The sequence below is a fragment of the Rhagoletis pomonella genome, unplaced genomic scaffold (genome assembly GCF_013731165.1).
Source record: "Rhagoletis pomonella isolate Grant_MI unplaced genomic scaffold, Rhpom_1.0 Rhpom_scaffold_00010, whole genome shotgun sequence".
Lineage (NCBI taxonomy): Eukaryota > Metazoa > Arthropoda > Insecta > Diptera > Tephritidae > Rhagoletis > Rhagoletis pomonella.
Window position 1 is genome coordinate 34,018,204 of NW_023458564.1, and position 19,284 is coordinate 34,037,487.

A 19,284-nucleotide genomic window follows, 5' to 3' on the forward strand; every position below is an offset into this window, starting at 1 on the left:
AACAGCCTCAAGGAATCGAGATAGATATAGACAAATGTATACATAATTTACTAGAATGAAAAGAGAAGTCGATTAATTCATGTCTGTCTGTCCGTCCGTCTGTCCGTTTACACGATAACTCGAGTAAAAATTTAGATATCTCGGCGAAATTTCGTATGAGGGATGCCCTTTATCCAAGGTAGGTTGCTATAGATAATGGGCGAAATTGGACTGTAGCCACGCCCCTTCTCATATAATGGTACTATCATAAAATACAAAAACTTAGATATTTCACTAAATATTGGATCCAAATTGTTGAAAATTAGTACTTGAAGAAGAATTTGGATCAAGATAATACTATTATGAAATCTTTGGGAAAATGGGCGTGACCTTGCCCACTTTTGATGAAATACCGTATCTCAGTAACCGCTTCACCAATCCTTACCCAACTCGGTAAGCTTTGCTTAGGGTCCAGCTATGAAAGCTGTTGAAAATATTTGAAATCTGGCAATAACCACGCCCACCTCCCATATAGCGGTTATTCACTGAAACACGAAAATTGCGATAAATCAGTAACTACTGAAGCTAATTAACTTAAAATCGACTATTCAGTAAACACTTAGCATACAATTAGATTACTATAAGTTTTTGGATTCTGGGCGTGATGCCGCCCACTTATGACCACAAATTACTTATTTATCAATTTCTACCAAACTTAGTGCACTTAATAGCCTTGGTGCGGAAAAGCAATTTGTTAAAAGTTATTCAAATCGGACTTAAATTACACCCTCTTCCCGTTTCGATATTTCAATAACTGAGGACACTCATTTACTCCAAGTTAATACTTACAATAACGTATTAACAATAAATAAGACTGTTATACACTTTTAGGTAGTTTAGAGAAAGTTGAAAGGACGATATTTGATACTTGCGCCGGGTATATTTATACAATTCGGTTTCGCCCGAACTTATACTTCTTTACTTGTTATACATCAAAATGGCCCTAACTTATGAATTCGCGTATTTTTGATATATTTGATTAACAGTTTTACTTCGACCTTAACTCAATTTTACATAATTTTCGGCGAAAGTTCCGCTCATTTGCAATAATTGCAATTATAAATATACAAGTAATGGTAATCGTAATCATATATATATTTTAAAGATTATTATTACAGCAATCGTAATTGAAATGTAATCGTAATCATAATTGCCCAGCTATGGTATATGTAAATATAGCCGTACTTATGTATGCATATATGTATACCAACGAACATTCACTAATATACATACCACTTACTCTATGTAATTTAAAAAATCAAAAAAGAACAAACATATGTGTTTACTAAAAATGCAATAAAAGAGTCTAACTAATGATTACATCTATCTGGAAATATTTTCATTTTACCTCATTATTTTTGGTTATCAAAGCTAAAAATTACCACCCTACGAAGTACTGTTCCACTGCTTGGGTTGCGCTTACTCTAGGTTGCGGCCCGAATTTAAATATTTCGTCATTTAAAGTACAAAATCGCATATCGTCATTCTGCAAAACTGCGTAACTGACATTTGCTGCCAAAAATTGGATTTTCTCACACAAGCTCTTGGCTCAATCGTAATCCATTCGTCCTGAAATATACTAGTCAGAAATGCGATTGCTTTATAAAAAAGAGAACCATTTTGAAATATGAGCGTTTTTACTCTCTAGAAAATAATTAATGCAACTTCACATACACGGTTTTGCATTTTGTTGATACGCGGTTTTTTACATTAAACGACGATATGTATAATTATAGTCCTTAGAAATCTACAACAACATTAGCCTAATTTGAGCTCACAGCTCGGCGGTAAAGAAACAAAAAGGAACCAAAAATCATTTCCATGAGCGCCTTAAAGAGATGGCTCAAGGATAACGTGAAGTATATAATCTGACGATTTCTTCTACAGTTTTTTATACGAAATTTGTTATTTTACAACGCTTTTATCAACTTGCCGGCCGCTGTGGTGTAGTGGTAAGCAGTGCGCGCTTCCACTCCGCAGCACCTGGGTTCAAACCCTGGTCAAAGCAACATCGCAAAAAATATAGAAAAAGGTTTTTTCTTAACAGCGGTCGTCCCTCGGCAGGCAATGGCAAACCTCCGAGTGTTTTTCTGCCATGAAAAACAGCTTCTCAAGGCGCACGCTACAAATCGGAGAAGAAGCTCGGCCAAACACTAACATATGTGTAAGCGCCAATCTATTATTATTATTATATTATCAACTTGCAATGTTGTGTGTCCAGTAGGGTGGTCCAAAAATGTACGTGAAAAAGTATAGTCTCAATTTTTATGCTCTCACCCCCTAGGATTGTTCTTTACCGAAAAAAATATACCCTTATTTCTTATTTTGAAAACAAAAAATATTTAGAAGTCGCTCAAAGCGCCCAAAGTTTTCCATGTATTTTATATGGGGATAAAAACAAATTTTCTAAGAAATGTTATAGAATAGTTAAAAATCAATATGTTTCTACCAGAAGACTCTATTTATCTGCAGAAGATTCGCAATAATAATACCCAATTGTTTATTTAGCAAGTTTTTCATCGCAACTATAATTTATAAGTCCGCCAAAAACCCCGAAAAATGCAATGCGGCGACCAATAAAAATCGTTAGTATTAAAATATGGTTAAATAAGCAATTGGGTATTATTATTGAAAGCTTTGCTGAAGAGAACCAGAGTTTTCCGATCGAAAAATATTCATTTTCAAGAATTCTATACCATTTCTACAAAAAATTTTATTTTTCCCATATAAAAATATATGAAAAAGTTTGAGAGTTTTTAGCGACTCCTAATTATTTTTTGATTTCAAAATAAAGAAATAGGGGTATACTTTTTTCGATATAGAACAATCATAGGGTGTGAGAGCATTACAATTCCGACTTTACTGTTTTTGGACCACCCTAGTGTCCAGACACCTTTCATTTCTATAAAACCTTTGCTTTGCAAAGATCCTATAAAAGTCTAGACATCAACCTCGTCGCCTGGTATCATATCAAAACTCTAGAGGTAGATGACGCATCGCCGCAGGTAGTTATATATTGCGCCTAAAAATATCCACTACATACGCTACAGCGGAAATGGACGACACGCCATTTCTATAAATGCAATTAATTGGTGCTCCTATGTATGTACATATGTGCCTGTATGTGCATGTGTGTGCAGCAATCCATTATTATCGTTGAATTATTTTAATATCTATTGCAAAATTTTTATACAGACAAGACTATAAAGTAGAAAATAAATAAAATAAAATAAAACTTTTTAATACACCACGCTTTTATAAATGGACTAAAAAGTAAAAAATAATATTTCCCAGTCCCATAGAATTTGTTTGGATAACTTTTGATTTTGTAATTTTAGCAAAAACCATTATAAACAATTTATGAGATTGAAAATGAAAAGCGTGGGGCGCATGTAATAGACTTGAATTGATATGAAAAATAATATATGTATGGTACATACATATGTGGGTATATGAATAACTATCGCTTAAAATCGATCTCAAATTTTGTACTTGCGCTGTAGAAATTTTAGGTCTATGTCAGGGATGGGCAAGGCCGAGGCCGATAAGAGCCACATGTAAATTCTAAATGCTACAAAGAGCCACAAAAAAAAACAACAAAAATGAAAAATAGAAATAGAAAATAGAAATGAAAATCATTAATTTTACTAATATTCAAATGTACGTAAGATAGATATTAAAGAAAATTCAAAAGATCCCTTTGGCCGAATTTTTAAAATCTGGTTTTACGTCAGTTAAAGCCGTTCGTAACAGTTCTGTTAAATGTTGGTTAGTCAATAGGTACGTTCGTTTAAATCTCCAGTAAAATATGTCCAACAGCAAAATTCCTGCGAAATGTCAGCTATTCTCCCACAAGAGAAAAATATTCTAAACAGTACGCGAACAGAAAATTTGCAGAAACTTGCAAGTTAGACGAACAGCTGATAGAAATTTTGTTTACATTCAAAGGTATAAAATTTAAGAAGTAAGAAAACAAATCCCGAAGTCTTATCCAGACACAGTTCACTGACTAAACGAATATGTAATTACTTACTTCTTACAAGTTTAATTAGTCGCAAACCATCAAATTCAATTTAGGGATTTGCGTAAATTCAAAAAATGGCAAAAAATTTTTCCAGCAGAAACTAGCAACTTTCCTTTAAAATGAAATGTCATTTGTGCTCTCTCAATTCCCCCTACTTTGCAAGTTTTTTGCGTACGCGAACACAAAAATCTGATAGTTTTTATAACTTTCCATAATTATTTATCAGGTACGCGAATGCAATCAATTGTGTATGGTATTCTGACTTTCCGAATTTCATTCTAGAGTGCAGACCACAGTTATACATTGTACCAAAAATTGAAAATATACGGGCCGCAGCTGTTTTCAGCAGCGGATATTTAAAATTTAGTACTTATTTCCGGAATTCAAGCAATGGTAAAGCTTTATGTTGCATTTCCAGTGCCTTGTCTTCTTTTAATTCCAAAAACTCTAACTCTTCTTCGCTTTTCTTAAAAAGGAGTATTTCGGATATTGTAATTCATCCTCAATTATGTTTCATAAAAAAAAATTTATGAAATATGCAAACGTACATTTCAATAATTTCAAATCGACAAATATTTTTTTAACCGACTTCCAAAAAAAGAGGAGGATATCAGTTCGTCGGAATATTTTTTTTTTTTTTTTTATGTATGTTACGGCATAACTTTGGACCACGTCGACCGATTTCGATACTTCTTTTTGCATGAAAATTTCCGCCGAAAAATAGGAGATTTTCTGAAAACATATCTTGCTTCTTTAAATTCAATTCATTGCAAAGCAATTGCCTAATTTTTTATCGTATTTTCATGAAATGTGTGGAAATATTGGGTCTGAATTTCACTTTCTGTCTGACAAGAAAAGAATAGAGTCATATTTGGCAATGATATAGCCGAAAAGGTCGATGAAACTATACTTTTTCACTGAAAATTTTGTGCTGAAATAGTTTATATTTTTTGTATCCCGTATATTTTCGTAGTCTTTTGTCAAATTTATTATGGATAAGAACTGGTTTCCCGCTGGCTCACGGGATGACGCAAAATCGTTCCAAATACATGATACATCTAATAATATGATAATTTATTTATACGATTTTTTTACTTCCATTCTTTTTAAATTTTGTTTCTTAATTCATTCTTCATTCGTTTCCCAATGTTTTTTTTTTTCAAATACCAACACATCTTAATTCAACTTTGAATGACGTTCCTTCATCCTACCTTTCTCTTTCATCCTTTGAATGAGTTTATTAGTAAAGAAATAAAAATGTAGAGCAAATACCTTTCAAATGCCACCTCTTAAGTCTAAATCCGAAGAGCTTAGGTTCAGTTATTCAAGATTTTCTTATACCAATCTTTAAAAAAAGTTAAAAAACAGCATTAAAAATCTCATCATTTTCAAAAAAATCTTTAAGCAACAATTTTTATTCATAAAAAACTCAATTTTTGGAGGTATCTTCAAATCAGTCCAGCTCACTTAAATCCTAATATTTTTCCGAAATATTTTGGTGGAAGTCTTAAGATATAATATATTTTATAATTCCAATGAAAAATAGTACCGATTTTTTTTTGTATGGGGAGTGATGCAGTCTAATGTACATATTAGGGGAGGATGAGGAATGCTGGAAAACCCACAAAAATAACGTTTATATCAAAATTTGGTACGAAAATTTCACTCAGGGAGCTCCGAGAAAAAAGAAATTTTTACTGGAAAAAACTTACATGAATATGTATGTACATATGTAGTGTGACCAACTGTACGTAAACGACACGTACGGTACGTAAATTTGTAGCCATGTACCGTGTACCGAAGCTAACCACAAAATCAAGAAAATGTACGTAAATTGAATCGAAGAAATATTGTTGTACGTAAATTTTATCGATAGGAGCGCCCAACATACATACGTCAATTCTACGGTTCGTATGTTAATTTTGATTCTTTTTTTATTCTAAAGATTTTGTTCCTTAGAATCATGTATCGAATACATTGAAAAGTGGATTGAACAATTTGACCATATAATGATATTCGCCTGGTGTGCACTTGATCAACCACCGAAATGGGAGTTTATCGAAAGTATGTACCGCGAAGAGCATTGCAAAGAATAATCATTTTGACATAGAATCATCTGACACTGATTTATTCGATCAGTTCACATATTTGGAAAAATACGTTACCCCAGAGAAGATCCAATCGTGGGAAGAAAATAACACTGACACCGATGAACGCTGGGTTGAATGCTTTCGACATTTTGACCAAAAGAAGGTCCCATACAATCACATGGTGAGAATCGTATCGTATGTTCTCTGCTTACCAGGCACATCAGCTACCGTTGAACGCGTATTTTCTTTGATCAATCAGATTTGAAGCGATGAGAAATCACAACTGAAAATCGAGACATTGCGAGATCTTTTGTTTGTTCGGTACAACATTAAAATGACTTGTACGGAATTTTTCGAATTCGTAAAGAAGCAACCTCAAATGCTGAAAGAAATTGCATCAGATGGAAAATACGCGTTCAGGAAAACCACTCAAGATCAATGAATTGATTAATGATTGATTTAATTTATCAGCAATTGCATTATTTCAGCTTTGAATGTATATATGTACCTAAATATTTCTCAATTCGCAAATAAATATACTGAAGTTTGTACGTCAAAAATGTGTTTGGATATCGACTAATAAACAGCAATAAAATCGTTTCCAAAATTTTTCTTTAAAATTTTGTGTTGCTACAATCTTTTGTGTACGTAAATGAGTTTTTGGAAAAGTGGTCACACTATACATACATATGTATACGTGAAAAATTCCATGTGAATTATGACTGCGATCAAAAATTGGTTTCAAAATTTTTATTTTATTTTTTTAGGTTGACTTAGATTTTTTTTAAGATAAATTCAACAAATGTTCACTAAAATTTCGAACTTTTGAATCTGAATCTTAACAACAATGTTAGTCTAATACAGTGCAAGTTTCAAGGGGCTAAAAAATTTAATGGATTGTTAAAGACTTTTTTTTTGCTGAGGGATTTTTGTACTTTTTTTTCATATAAACATGAATTTAATTTGAAGGTAAATGCGCAAGACCGTGCGCAAAGAAATTTCAAAAAATCAACGCCAGATTTTATAAAATGCACTCGTTATATAAAAAAATATTTAAAAATCAACGCGATTTTTAGCCCCTTTAAACTTGCACTTTATTATACTAACATTTTTTGGGCTATAAAACTGCACACCCAAAAATGTCCTAAGATTCAGATTCAAAAGTTCAAAATTTTTATGAAAATTTGTTGAATTCATCTAAAGTTTGTAATAAGTTTGAAAAATTGATTTATAAGTTTTGGTTAAAGCATGAAAAATATTTTTTTAAACAATAACCAAAAAAAATTTTAACTTGAAAACCATTATAGATATCAAAACAAATCAACATGTGAACACTTGAATGAGCCCTTGTATGTAGAATTTATGGAATTTTCGTAGGTGGTACTGAAAAAGGCATATAGTATGTATATGAAAATTCCAAGCATTGGCATTTTGCGAACAGCTGCGCGCACAGATTTGACAAGTGCATGACTAGATATTTTGTGTATGCGAAAGGGAGACGACTGTATGCTGCCAGATTATTTATGTTAAAATTAAAATATATGTAAGGGATGCATTTATATACATTTAAAAAACACTGACAAAAGATTTTTAAATAATCTTTTAACAAAAAATATGCCGAAACTATGCTTGATAGTTAAAATATGCGCTATAACTTTAAATATGCTATCACATCCAAAAATGACAAAAAAATGCAAAAATATGCTTTTTATGCAAATGCATATTTTTATCTTCTCTAGTAATTACTTACTTCTTACAAGTTTAATTATTCGCAAACCATCAAATTCAATTTAGGGATTTGCGTAAATTCCAACCAGCTGTTTTTGATCAGCTGCTGTCTTGTTGGCAAATTGCAGTTGGCAAAAAATTGTTCCAGCAGAAACTAGCAACTTTCCTTCAAAATGAAATGTCATTGTTGCTCTCTCAATTCCCCCTACCTTGCAAGTTTTTTGCGTACGCGAACACAAAAATCTGATAGTTTTTATAACTTTCCATAATTATTTATCAGGTACGCGAATGCAATCAATTGTGTATGGTACTCTGATTTTCCGAATTTCATTCTAGAGTGCAGACCACAGTTATACATTGTACCAAAAATTGAAAATATAGCTGTTTTCAGCAGCGGATATTTAAAATTTAGTACTTATTTCCGGAATTCAAGCAATAGTAAAGCTTTATGTTGCATTTCCAGTGCCTTGTCTTCTTTTAATTCCAAAAACTCTAACTCTTCTTCGCTTTTCTTAAAAAGGAGTATTTCGGATATTGTAATTCATCCTCAATTGTTAACCGACTTCCAAAAAAGGAGGAGGTTATCAGTTCGTCGGAATATTTTTTCGGCCGATTTCGATCATTCTTTTTGCATCGCAAAGGTAGTGTCTCAGAGGTGGTCCCATACTAATCTGGTTACGGTCCGATCAGTGGATCATAAGATATATATGCATATATATATATTTTTTTTTATATGAGAATTGAAGTCGGTTTTTTTTTTGCTAAAAATTACTTGTCAATACATACTTTTAATCCATGTGCAATATTTTTTCTAGCCATGAAAAATGATGAAATATTCTTTTTTTTTTAAATCATAAAAATAGACTTAGTTTAGCTTCAAAACTGAAAATAACTTGCGACAAATCAAAATAATTTGTCTCCTTCTAGAGACAAATTCAAGTTTTGCAAATGTTCCAATTTTCATTCTCCAATTGCGGGTAATATTCCGATATGAATGTGCGTATGTGTCTATAAAAAGAATAAAATAAAAAAACAACACAATCTCAATGGAAAAGAATGTCCAGCAAAGAAATATGTATTTTAGAAAGTAAAAAAAGCCAAAATGTTCCAATCATAGAGAAAGTAAAAAGAGCTAAGCAAAGAGTCGCATTTGGCTTAAAGAGCCGCGTTTGCCCACCGTTGTTTTAAGTGGTTAAATATTCCAGGAAAAAATGTTTGCATTTTGGTCTATACGTTCTTTAGCCAATCAAAATTTCCGCCGAAAAACAGAAGATTTTCTGAAAACATATCTTGCTTCTTTAAATTCAATTCATTGCAAGCAATTGCCTAATTTTTTATCGTATTTTCACGAAATGTGTGGAAATATTGGGTCTGAATTTCACTTTCTGTCTGACATGAAAAGAATAGAGTCATATTTGGCAATGATATAGCCGAAAAGGTCGATGAAACTATACTTTTTCACTGAAAATTTTGTGCTGAAATAGTTTATATTTTTTGTATCCCGTGTATTTTCGTCGTCTTTTGTCAAATTTATTATGGATAAGAACTGGTTTCGCGTTGGCTCACGGGATGACGCAAAATCGTTCCAAATACATGATACATCTAATAATATGATAATTTATTTATACGATTTTTTTACTTCCATTCTTTTTAAATTTTGTTTCTTAAGCTCAATAGATTTCACAATTGTGTTTTTTGTAGGAATTTCCAAAATAATTGGCATTGTTTTGGCCGCCCGGGATATAGCTTGGATCAGAATCATTTTTAAATCACTTGCCACGAAAATAACTCCTATATTTTTTCGAGTGCATAAACTTGCAAAAAATATTTCAATATCTTCTATCGGCGTGTAATGCGTAACAACCATGAAATTTTTTTCTAATTGATGTGAACCAGATGCCTCTCCAATGCCTGCTAGTAGAAACCCAATTACCGTTTCCTGTATACAAAAATATCGAAAACTAAATAATACATATGTACATATAAACATATACACATGTAGTAAATTTATTACCAAATCAGCAACGATTCCTATAAGCATTCGTGAGTCTGTGCTTAAAGAGCGCCTAGATGATGTACGTGTTGAGGCCATGAGAAAACCAAGTTTCTACAACAAGCGCCAGATTTCTATTTTGTTTCCATTAGAAAATAAACAGTAATAATATTTTGCAGTTTTGACACAACTATGTTTATTGGCTTATGGTTACCATAAAACAATTCTTAAACAAATTTTGCCTACATTAAAAAAGTTTTCGCGAAAAGTTTTTGTACTTATAAGAATATTTATCAATCGTTAACCTTAGAAAAAAATGCTTTCCAAACTCATTTTGGCTCGATGAACACGGAAACAATACCCGCTTTTTTCAAAGAAGCGTTTACGAAACTTTTTCGAAAAACGTTTTTTTTTTTTGGTAATCTTCGCAGTTATTCGTCAATCAGCCCTGTTCTGAATTTCGATTCCGATAAAATTATTTCAATCAGAAAAGATTTTAGTTTGCCCAGTTGGAATGAGAACTAATTGGCTAACTAAAACCAAATATATATGATGTTATTGCTCTTATCGGTATTCAAATAATTTGATAAATGTGTATCTTAAAATTGCTATTTAAAAACTACTTATACAAACAAAGCGAAACCGATTGTAATTAAACTGGCCTGTTCTTGATTCCGCTTCAGCGCATGCGCGGTACTCATCGAAAAGCAACCTATTGCTATTAGAGCTGGAAAACTATCGATGGCACTATCGATAGTATCGATGGTTTTTGACTATCGAAAACATCGACATTATTCAGTAACATGCATATTTAAGAGCGCGGATGCGGCTTGAAGACAAAAATCGTTGATAAACTTTTGTGCCTTATCAAAAATATAGACATATTTTAGCAATTCTGATCTGATTTTCCATTTAGTTGTTATGTTTAATTTTTGGACTTTTTTAATCAAAACTATCGATAGTCTCGACATTTTCGATAGTATCGATACTATCGATGGTTGTGACTATCGACTATCGAAACTATCGATGACCTCGACCAGGCAGAATTAATCCGTTCCCTCAATGTTGTCGGGCCGCCCTGCAAGGACTTAGCTGGTGGAAGAAGGTATGTGTTACTTAGATATATTTATGTACTTTGTAGCTCATTCAATTTAAGTAGATAAAATCTTTTTCAGAAATCTAATCAAAAAGCTTGAAATTTTTACGAAAGCTAGTTGGTTTTTTCAAATATTACATAAGGTTTAAAACTTGGACTTATACGGTTTTTTGTTAAATAACAAACTATATTTTTATAAAAATACTAGCGAATGCGCGCTTGCTTTTGGGTGGGCCAATGCAAAAATGGCATTTAAAAGAAAAAACGGTGTGTAAAGTAAAAAAATTTAAACGACTAAAGACCAGAATCCTCTTCATATATATATAGGTAAAAAATAGTAGCGCTCCAATGCCATATGGAATACTAATCGCTTTCGATGTAATGAGTTTTACCGATGTTCTTATTTCCAAATGTGAAATCTCTGCCAAGCGTGCATAATCTTCTTTGAGCTTGCAACTACAACATTGGTCCGTATAAGGAAGCAGCACAGATGAGCCTTTTCTATTACAGGAGGGCCGTAAATCCTCGCTGCCCCACAGGATGAAAAGTTTTCCCGTACATTGGCTAAATATGTCATGTGATCTCTTAAAAATTGTTCAAATGAAGCCATTGATATACCAACCGTGTTCCTTCTTGGACGGATGTGGTCGAATCTTTCCTTGTCAATTCGCCACTTTTACAATTCGTCTTGATATTTATGAATTGGTTTCTTTGAGTCTTACTGCTTCAATAACGACCACCCCGAGCAATTTCGTTAATCGGAGGTAAATGCAAGATCGCATTAAGGGTGTAATGGGGCGTCAGACAAAGGTGCGCTTACACAATTTCATTTAGTCATCTGAAAAGTAAATTCGTATAAAATAAAAATAGGGCTAAAGTAGACCAGGCACATGGGGTTTCTATATATTAAGGCTGCGGCGCCATCCTTGGGTCCCTTTTCGCCAAAACCATTGCTTATCATTAAATGAATACGCATTATGAATTTCAACCAGGTTGTAGTAAATATAAGGATTTTCTAAATATCTCGACTCCAGCGCCACCCAGTGGGTCCATTTTTAATAAACGGATGCATCATACCAGGTTGCTCACATTGCTAATCTGAACGAAATCGGGTATTAAATACGACCCTTATAAATAACTCAACTCCAGTGCCACCAAGCGAGTTTTCCAGTAGTTAGTCTATAATAGGACCATATGTGAAAGGTATAACCTCCGACAATTTGACTGAAATCTATGCAGTGGTTTTTGAGTTTAGTCCGAACAACAAACATGGCTACCGTTTTATGTATATAGGTATGTATGTAGATAGGACTATCTATAACGAAACTCACAATAAATAAGATTTCAAACTTTATGCAAGATTTAAAAAAATCTTCAAAATTTTCACAAAAAAATTTACTCTTTCCCAAAAATTAAAAAGAAAGTAATAATCGATCACTGCGATTTAAAAATCTAGGAGAAAATGGTTGCCAGTCGAATGATTCTTGCCTAGCTATGTATATGTATATAGATGCAGCCATTCCACTGACTACCACTTTTAGCCGTAACTTGCTGTCTCGATTAACGATTGTTCATCTGCTGCGATAGATCTCCGGCGATGAATCGCTTGTGTGGACCGCTCATCGCAAGGATAAACTGTTAAATAGTTGTTTCACAGCTTGTTTTAACTTTAAATTTTGATGAAGTTGTGTTTCAGTTCCCCAGCATAGTTGATTAAAGAGATATATTGGTGCACTCAAAAAAGGGGTTTCAACATTTTATTGTGACGTATGTATGTATATGTGTAGATATCCATCATTCTCCCACTATAAAAGAACAATATCCCGACCCCAGCGCCACCTAGCGGTTAAATTTTTAGTCGGAATATTTCCCTTCAAAGTGATGACATATGTTCCAAATAAGAACGATGGTTGCCGGGGTACACCGGAAAGCTGACGAACTGAAAAGGAAAGGTACGACCACCCAAAACCTTCCAGGAAAGGACATAGTAGATATAGTAATAGTAACTTTCAAGCAGTTTGTTGGAGATCACACAAATATAGTAGCCAAGGAACGCTGGAACAACTTTTCGCCTTGCGAAACTTTCAGAGATTACCTCGTATTTCTATAAAAGGAAACGCTTACGGGCCACTTCCTAAAAAGTTAACAAACTGAAAAATGAATTACCAAATTACCGAATTTTAGAAATAGTGAAAAAAAATATTACCAAGTTTTGTTAAAAATTACTAAAGCGGCAACGCTGAACACGTTTACATACCTTTGGCTGTAGCTGAATTTACAGAGGCGCTTGCTGTTATTGTTTAGATTCCAGAAGATCCCAAAATGTTAAAATGCTAACACAAATTTTTGTTTTGTATTACTAAACTATGAAAAAGCATCTGCCAAGTGCAGACTGAAGGCGTATTTGAACGAAAAAGCCGCCAAGCAAAAATCTATTCCGAACTAGTTCTAAATTCGCCAGATGAGATCCGCTCTCAGCTCGGCTACCGCTCCCAATATTTTTTTGTTATTTATTTAATTACTTACTTGTCGAGCCCTAGCACTAGAAGCACTTTTGTATCCGAAGAAACATAATAAAAATGTCGCTTACATAGATATATAAGATCCCAATATATTTTGCCTTGTAAATAAAATGGCAGATATAAACCCAGCCAGCAAAAAACCCGAAAATGTATCCGAAAAAAGAAAAAAGTGGCTGAAATTCTGATTTTTGTCCGTTTTCCGATTCCATTTTCGAATACTTTGACGATCCTTTTTTCTACTAAAGTGTGCGGCAGAAATGTATGTATATACAGACAAGAATCGAAAATTGTTTTGAAACTGATACGTTTTTGGCTGCTTTTCTAAAATTCGTATTATTTAATTTTTTGTTCAATACGCTTTCCTACTGCACTTCACAGATACTTTTTCGTGGTTCGAGAAAAAAATTTAATAAGATAGCGCCGAGGGCATTCGAACCTGGCACCTTCTGAAAGCTAACAAACACTGACAGCTTAAACAAATAAAATAGAATTATTGTTTTCAAATAACATCATCATTTTCGAACGTTTTCCGAATACGAAAATGAATGAAAATTTAAGTCGTATTCGGGTAGGAAAGTTGCATTTTTTTAACATTTTTGAGTACGTAAATGAATGAAAATTGTAGTCGTTTCCCGTTCGGTTTTCGGATACGTAAAATTGTACGACACCGCACTGTCGACAAAATTGACGTATGTCTGCTGGTTGGAACGTCATTGTTTTTTCATCGCCGTTCAAATTGACGTGGCAGTTATCCCTGACTACTGGGCATTGTGCAATGAACAACATTTCCAAGTAAAAATAGAGCAAATAAATTTGTTTAGCTCTTTGCTCCAGCTCCGCTCCGGCCAAGATCCTTTGCTCCTTAGCCCCTTGCTCCTTTGCAGTTTTTTTTAGAAACTTTTCTCATAGCAAAGTCTGTCTGGACATACAAGAAATCAAGTCGATAAAACGTGGTAAAAGGAAAAAAATTAAACAATCAATTTTTGAAAGTCATTTTAAAAATCAAGGTAATTATTCTACCAAACGAGACCATTTTTCCTGAATTCCCCATCACAAAAGCTTTAAAACAATGTTACATTTATTTCGATATCTCTTTTCGTTTTATTTTTTTTCAAAAATAGACAGTGTGTGGCGTATACACGGCCCAACGTACAGAGTAACTCTATTATTCTTCACGCTGAAACCATTATCGGACAATATTAAAGGTGGTGGAGATTAGCTCTGTTATTGAAAAAAAGAAGCAAAGGAGAAAAGAGAAGGGTGCAAAGCGTGTACGAAAAACAAACATTACTTATCTTAGACTAAAAAACTAAAATGTTCAACGTAGCCCAGCCCAGAAATTTCGTATGGAAATTTAAGCTTTCTAAGGACTCACCATATAAAATCCATTACTGTTTTACTATAAGAGATATACACCTGGAATTTTGCCAACTCATAAACAAAGGTACAGTGTATCTGCCTACGATAAAAAATCTAATTGGTCTTCGCAAACCCCCGAAATTCAGCATCAAACATGAATATGGGTACCGAGTGCCCAACTCACGGTTCGAAGGCAGTTCTATTGGAAGCGATTGCGCAATTTTTAACACTATTTGTTCTCATGCATTATTTGCTCGAAATTATGTGTATGAGTTTCAGATTTTTTTTTTTCATTTTATTAAAAACTTGTAAAAATCAAGTAAAATATTTTACAACCTTCGCCTTTTTAATACTCGAGCGCACTTGTGCACAAAGGTATATTAACTTTGTTCGCATAACGGTTGTTTGTAACAGCCAAAATGAATCGAAATAGATATGGGCAAATGTATACATAATTAAATGATCAGAATGAAAAGGGAAGTCGATTAAGGCATGTCTGTACACGTGTGCACGATAACTCAAGCAAAAATTTAGATATCTCAACGAAATTTGGTATGTAGGTTGCCCTTGATCCAAGGTAGTTTAATATTGAAAATGGGCGAAATCGGACTGTAATCACGCCCACTTCTCATATAACGATATTTTCGAAAAATGCAAAAACTGCGATATTTCAGTAAATATTAGATGCAAATTGTTGAAAATTAGTATGTGGAAAAGAATTGTGGTAGAAAATAATATTGTTATGAAATTTTTGGAAAATGGGTGTGACCCCGCCCACTTATGATGAAATGCTGTATCTCAGTAGCCGCTTCACCAATTCTTACCAAACTCGGTACGAGGCTTGGGTAGGGTCTAGCTAAGAAATCTGTTGAAAATCTTTGAAATCGTGCAATAACCACGCCCACCTGTCATATAACGGTAATTTAAAGAAACACGAAAACTTCCCGAAAAAAATTAGTAACCACTGAAGCTAATTCACTCAAAATCGATGATTGCAATAACCACTTAGCAGAAAATTAGAATGTTATAAATGTTTGGATAATGGGCGTGGCGTCGCACACATATGACCACTCGGTAACTGATTTATCAATTTCCACCAAACTCGATGCACTTAATAACCTTTGTACGGAAAAGCAATTTGTTGAAAATTATTCAAATCGGACTAAAATTACACCCGCTTCCCGTATAACGGTAAATATCATTTGGGCCAGCATTCTGAGAAAATTTTAAGTTAATTTTTAGTGCTTTTTTTGTGACTATTGTTTTTTTCACTCCTACTGCGAAATTTTGTGGAAAACACCTAAAAAAACTCCGTGAAAATTTGAGCCCTTAATATTAACATTAAGTACTCGCCCGAGACGTGCAAAGATTTCCCATATAAAATACACGTAAACTTTGAGTTTTTTCTTCAAAAGTCTACAGCTCGGAGGCATTTTATGGTATAATCTTGGTCAATGATGGGTTTTCTTCAGAATTGAATGCTCTACAAAAGTGCTCATTGCGAGGTAGTACGGGTCACTGAACCCAGTTTTTTCATGAAATTTTCGTTTTTTTTGCCCCTATCTCGAAAATAACAAGAGCTTCAGAAAAAAATATAAATGCCAAACTGCAGGACATTCAATTTCCAACAAAAAAGTTCTACAACACGAAATCGCTAATATCCACATTTCTTGAGATATTGGACTTTGAACTTGATCACCAATTTCTACAATTTAGCTTAATAGTCCAGTAGGAGTGAAAAAAAACAATAGTCGCAAAAAAGGACCCTAATACATACATATGTACACATTTATGTGTGAAGGTTATTTTCAATTGTATGTAATTGCATTCATACTTCTCTATAAAGAATTTATGTCACCATCGTGAAAATGTGGTTCCAAAGGAAAACCCTGAATTAACTACAATCTGGGTTTAGTATTGTGTTATAGGCACTAAAACAATTTTGTAGATTTTTAGACGTAGTTTTTGACCTCATTTCGTTTACATATTGCTTAAATAAAAGCTTTACGATTTTTTGCTGTAGGTCAGTCCCGAAAACAGCTGCTCTTGCGACGCCAGTGATACGTAAAATAAAAGTAGATATCTTGTGTACATAAAATATATATATATTTTTTTTTTGTGAGCTTAAAGATCAACAGGTGTATCTACATAATAGGGAATGTATCAAAAAATATCGAAAGACTAACAGCCATAAGTATATAAACCAGAACAGCGAGCTTCACCAGAATCATTTTCAACGCTCAACAGAACAAAGATCTATTCCGTGAAAATGGTGCGCTCAGTTTTCCGAGTTTACATATTGATGTTGGTTGCCATGGTAAGAAATTTTTATTTGCTTACTGGAAATTATAAATAATCAAATGTCACAATTTAATTAATATTTCTTTTTAGACATTCGTTCTAGCAAAAAATGTAAGTATTCGTTTAAAACTTTAGATGCATTTACGAACAATTTAACTTTCTTTAGCCACAATTACCTTGGGGTACCCCTGGCATACCTAGCATACCTAGCGTACCTGGCATACCTGGTATACCCGGCATAAAACTAACAACCAGTACTGAAACAATAAATGGCGTGCCGCCTACTACTAGGCGCACCTGTCCCGAGCCCACCGATGAATTGAGGGCGGTAAGTTTTAATAAGTCAACAAATAAAATACAGACTCATGGTGTACTATGCAGTGTAGTAGAGTTTTCAATATCATTAGGGAAGTAGTGCGTTATAAAGTATCTGACACTGGGCGTGCATTAATTCAATCCCACTTTAGACAGTATCAAGGATCAAAGGATGTAGCCATCCTTAAGATAGCAAATTTTGCTTTATAGTCCTTTGGACAAAGGATCTATTTTTTCGAGTGCTAAGAGTTTGTAACAGGGTTCATATACTCCTTATTCGAATGTTGTAATACCCAAAAGTTATTGGCCACAAGGAGCCTGCTGTAGCCAACAAATTATGCAGGCAAAATCTATTAGTGTAGTCTCATATTTAACATTTCGCTTCAAATATTTATACGAATTTGTGATCATCATTTTTATTTACTTACCTAACTTGCATACTGTAAAAACGCTAATTATTCGCAACCGTACAGTTTGAAACGATGGCCTGCAACTTTTAATAGAAATTAAATTCGAGAATTTTTAATACATTTTTATTTCACAGTGCATACGCCAATGGGATTGTCAAGAATTGCTACGTCTCGATCTACGGTAAGTAAAATATTATGTCATTCAATAATGAATAAAACAATAAATTGCCATTTAAATTTTTTTTTTTCAAAATAATTTATTTGGTGGCTTGTTCAAATCTTTGCAAGTCGTCATTTTCTGACTTTTACAATGACAATTTATCTATAATTTTAGTTGTATCGGTTCCTTATCGATATTTTTCGATTTTTCGATATAAAAAATCACCATATGTAATTTAGTTTACATTTTTTATAAAATATTTTATTCGATTCAAAATACTTGAATAGTTTATAAAAATATTGTAGAAATCAAAAAAAAAAATCTAAAAGTTTGGAATCGAAATAATAGTTGTCTAATACCGATTTTCCACTTGTTTTAAAATGACAATAATTGCAAAAAAAATTAAAAATGTCATGGACACAGACAGACTGTTACTTGCCGAATTAAAGGATATTTAATGCCAGGCTTCGTCTTTAAAATCTTTGTCAATTCAATATCAAGTGGAAATCCGGCATAAGAGGCGTTCTGGCACTGCTAGCTAACTCATGTTCGGCGATTAATTTTCAACGTGAGTTAACTTGCCACTGTGAAACCGCCTCTAAATATTAATTTGTATTAACTATAAAAAGCGATAATTGTTGCAGTACATTTTTGGATAATTTTTATATCTATTTAATCTCTTTTTTAGTTGCCTGCTAAACTTGAATGGTCTCCCACTAGTTGGCAATCTGTTAGGTGGTGTATTGGGTGGACTTGGTGGACAGTCTCCAACACAACCGCCAGCTCTTGGTACACAAGGTGGTGGATTGTTAGGAGGTCCTGGTGGCATACTCGGATCCCTATTGGGTTGAGCGCACATGTACATATCTACATACAAGTATTAAATTTAAGCTTGCGCTGCATTAAATATGCAACGAGAATCAAATAAATTGCATATTACGTTTACATTCATACGTAGATATGTATGTACATATATAGAAACGATTTGAATTTATTTTTCATGACTTTTCGGGCATACAATTTAACGATAGTATGGAAATTTAAAAGATTTACAAAAATGTGTATGACTGCGGGCACATGGCAGTAACTGACACAATAAAAGAGTTAATAATCTCGTTCGCCCAAATTTAATTTTGATTCACTTTATCTCAATTACCTGTACCAACTCTTCGAGGTAGCACCCTTGCTGTTGTTTGCCTGCAGCAGTGACCCTCTAATTAAAGTTTACGCTGTGTCAGCCATTACGA

At 33.4% G+C, this 19,284-nt stretch overlaps 2 protein-coding genes across 2 annotated transcripts; one reads left to right on the forward strand and one right to left on the reverse strand.

Annotated features, from left to right (window-relative positions):
• Window positions 1-9,207: 9,207 nt before the first annotated feature.
• Window positions 9,208-9,973, reverse strand: LOC118746350 (probable V-type proton ATPase subunit F). The gene is made up of 3 exons (XM_036480205.1): window positions 9,896-9,973; window positions 9,521-9,820; window positions 9,208-9,270 (listed from the first exon to the last, which is right to left on the reverse strand). Exons 1-3 carry the CDS (start codon window positions 9,971-9,973, stop codon window positions 9,208-9,210), a joined length of 441 nt encoding a protein of 146 aa, XP_036336098.1.
• Window positions 9,974-17,063: 7,090 nt separating this feature from the next.
• On the forward strand, window positions 17,064-19,018 carry LOC118746447. The gene is made up of 5 exons (XM_036480300.1): window positions 17,064-17,168; window positions 17,243-17,263; window positions 17,319-17,480; window positions 18,012-18,058; window positions 18,726-19,018. The coding sequence occupies exons 1-5, from the start codon at window positions 17,121-17,123 to the stop codon at window positions 18,886-18,888; spliced, it is 441 nt and encodes a 146-aa protein (XP_036336193.1). The 5' UTR covers window positions 17,064-17,120; the 3' UTR covers window positions 18,889-19,018.
• The last annotated feature ends 266 nt before the right edge of the window (window positions 19,019-19,284 follow it).